Source organism: Sinocyclocheilus anshuiensis, unplaced genomic scaffold (genome assembly GCF_001515605.1).
Source record: "Sinocyclocheilus anshuiensis isolate Anshui unplaced genomic scaffold, SAMN03320099.WGS_v1.1 scaffold6882, whole genome shotgun sequence".
Taxonomy (NCBI): Eukaryota; Metazoa; Chordata; class Actinopteri; order Cypriniformes; family Cyprinidae; genus Sinocyclocheilus; species Sinocyclocheilus anshuiensis.
Genome location: NW_015548638.1, coordinates 1,593 through 3,811, shown reverse-complemented (window position 1 = coordinate 3,811; position 2,219 = coordinate 1,593). Strand labels below are relative to the sequence as shown.

Genomic DNA, 2,219 nt, shown 5'->3' with positions numbered 1-2,219 from the left:
GGCATTTTTAGTGATTTCTCCCTGATTACATGAAAACTTTCTTAAGAAGAATCACTGAAGGATAGAGAAAAAACAAGATCTGGGGGGTATTCCAAAAAGCAGGTTATGTGGAATTTTATGTTTGAGGATAAGCAGCGGATAACCTCAGCTTTCGGTTCCAAAATCGGACGTTACTTTCAGGGTATGTAAGTAAATATAGTAACTTGCTCTCTGAAGATAACCTGCTCTGGAGCAGCTTCTGTTCCAGGGTTAGTTCACTTCAGCGCACGTGTGATCTACTGACAAGCCTTCAGTGGGCGTGACAGATAGCGCACAGTATTATATATTATTACAATACAGTTATGTATATAGCCTGTATTGTATCTAACTAATATGGTTATTATATGTTATTGGCATATCAGTTATCTGTATAAATTATAAAGCACTATTATGACAAGGTAATGTTTAATTTACTATATTATATATATATTTATTAAAAATGCATATCTGATATGACTTAATATGACTTAATATATAATTAGCATCAAACAAACAATATAATTCTTATTCTCAAGGATTAAAGAGTAAACGGAAAAAAATAAAAATGATTGCACAACCATCAATTAGGTGGCGATATGCACTAAGCATGTAAATGACCATTGAACAAAAGAAGAAGAAAGAAACAGCGTGGCAAAATGTGTCCAGGAGTAAGTTCAGTCAACTCAGAGTATGTTCACGATTAACACACAAGACATTCTCAACAGATTGACGAATCGACGAGTCGCCATGGAAACCAATGCTAAGAAAAAGTGTGCCATGCTGCTTCTTTCTTCTTTGTTTGTTCAGTGGTTATTTACATACTGCATATCGCCACCTAACTGATGGTTGTGCAATATTTTTTCTTTTTTTATCTTTTAATCACTGACAATAAAAAATATTGTTTGTTTGATGCCAATTATTTAATAAGAATTGACAAAGACAGAGATTGATGAAGAAGCAGTTCACGTGAAGCTCTGTTTACAACGTTCAGATGATTGTCATAAAGTGGTTTAAGTCTATGTAGTTTGATGATTGACTCAAAGTAAAGAATAGAGAGATTGAGACATTACTGAACTGTAAACATGTTCTATTAAACAAAAGCAGCTGCTATTATAGAAAGATCACTGTAATGCATTTACACTGTGACCAGATGAACAGAGATCACCTCTCAAAGATGCAATGACATCTCTGTGCAAGAATTTTTCACTGGTTATTGAGATGCACTGAGACGTCAACACACATCATACAAACCTCAGCAATAGTGACAATCAACAAACATTCAGATACAAATAAGTAAAATAAATAAATAAATATTGTATTAAAGTCTCTCTAAACTTTGCCTTATATAATCTTTGTGTTGCATCACATCCTCTCATCAGCAGCTGCAGTATCTCTCAGCTGTATCAGTGCAGTCACTGTGACTCTGACTGACGGAGGTTTTTGTACGACTCTTTATCACTGTGTGAACACAGCTTTACTGTTGATCTCGTGGTAACTCTGACAGTAATAATCTCCTGTATCTTCAGTCTGGACTCCACTGATGGTCAGAGAGAAATCACTGCCAGATCCACTGCCACTGAATCTAGATGGAGTTCCAGTGTAAAGGATTGTTGCATAATATATGAGGAGTTTAGGAGCTTCTCCAGGTTTCTGTAAGTACCAGTGTAAGTAATTACCATTATGCACTCTACTGCTGGTTTTACAGTTTATTCTGACTTCTTGTCCTGGTTGAGCTGCTGTTATTGATGGACTCTGAGTTACAGTGATCTGTCCTCTACACTCTGAAAGAGAGAACAAAAATTAAAATAAAATTAAGAAACAAAAAATAAAATAAAATTAAGAAACAACTGTAAATGATTAATATTTTACACTTCAGAGAATGAATAATCATTGTTAAAAATGTATCACACAAACCTTGAGCAAACAGTGTGAGAATCCAGATGAGGATGATGATGTTGTTCATTGTTGTTGTTGTGTCTTGTGTGATGATGAAGATTGTGTTCTGTTCTGCTCTCAGTCATGAAGTGTTAAACTCACAGCACTATAAACACTCTCAGAGCACTGAAGCATGTGCTGACAATGCAAAGAAGTGGGCAGGATTTACAACAGCTTGAGCTGCTACAAGATATACTAGACTAGAGTTACAGAATATATTATTCTATCAATTCTATTAGATGAATCAACACCACTATAAGAAGAGT

The 2,219-nt window shown here is 35.0% G+C and overlaps 1 gene segment (V, D, J or C); it reads right to left on the bottom strand.

Moving 5' to 3' along the window:
- Window positions 1–1,473: 1,473 nt before the first annotated feature.
- Window positions 1,474–2,016, bottom strand: LOC107656838 (Ig kappa chain V-III region NG9-like). The segment is given in 2 exon segments: window positions 1,474–1,799; window positions 1,933–2,016. Coding segments are annotated over 2 exon segments (375 nt in total).
- Between the last annotated feature and the right edge of the window lie 203 nt (window positions 2,017–2,219).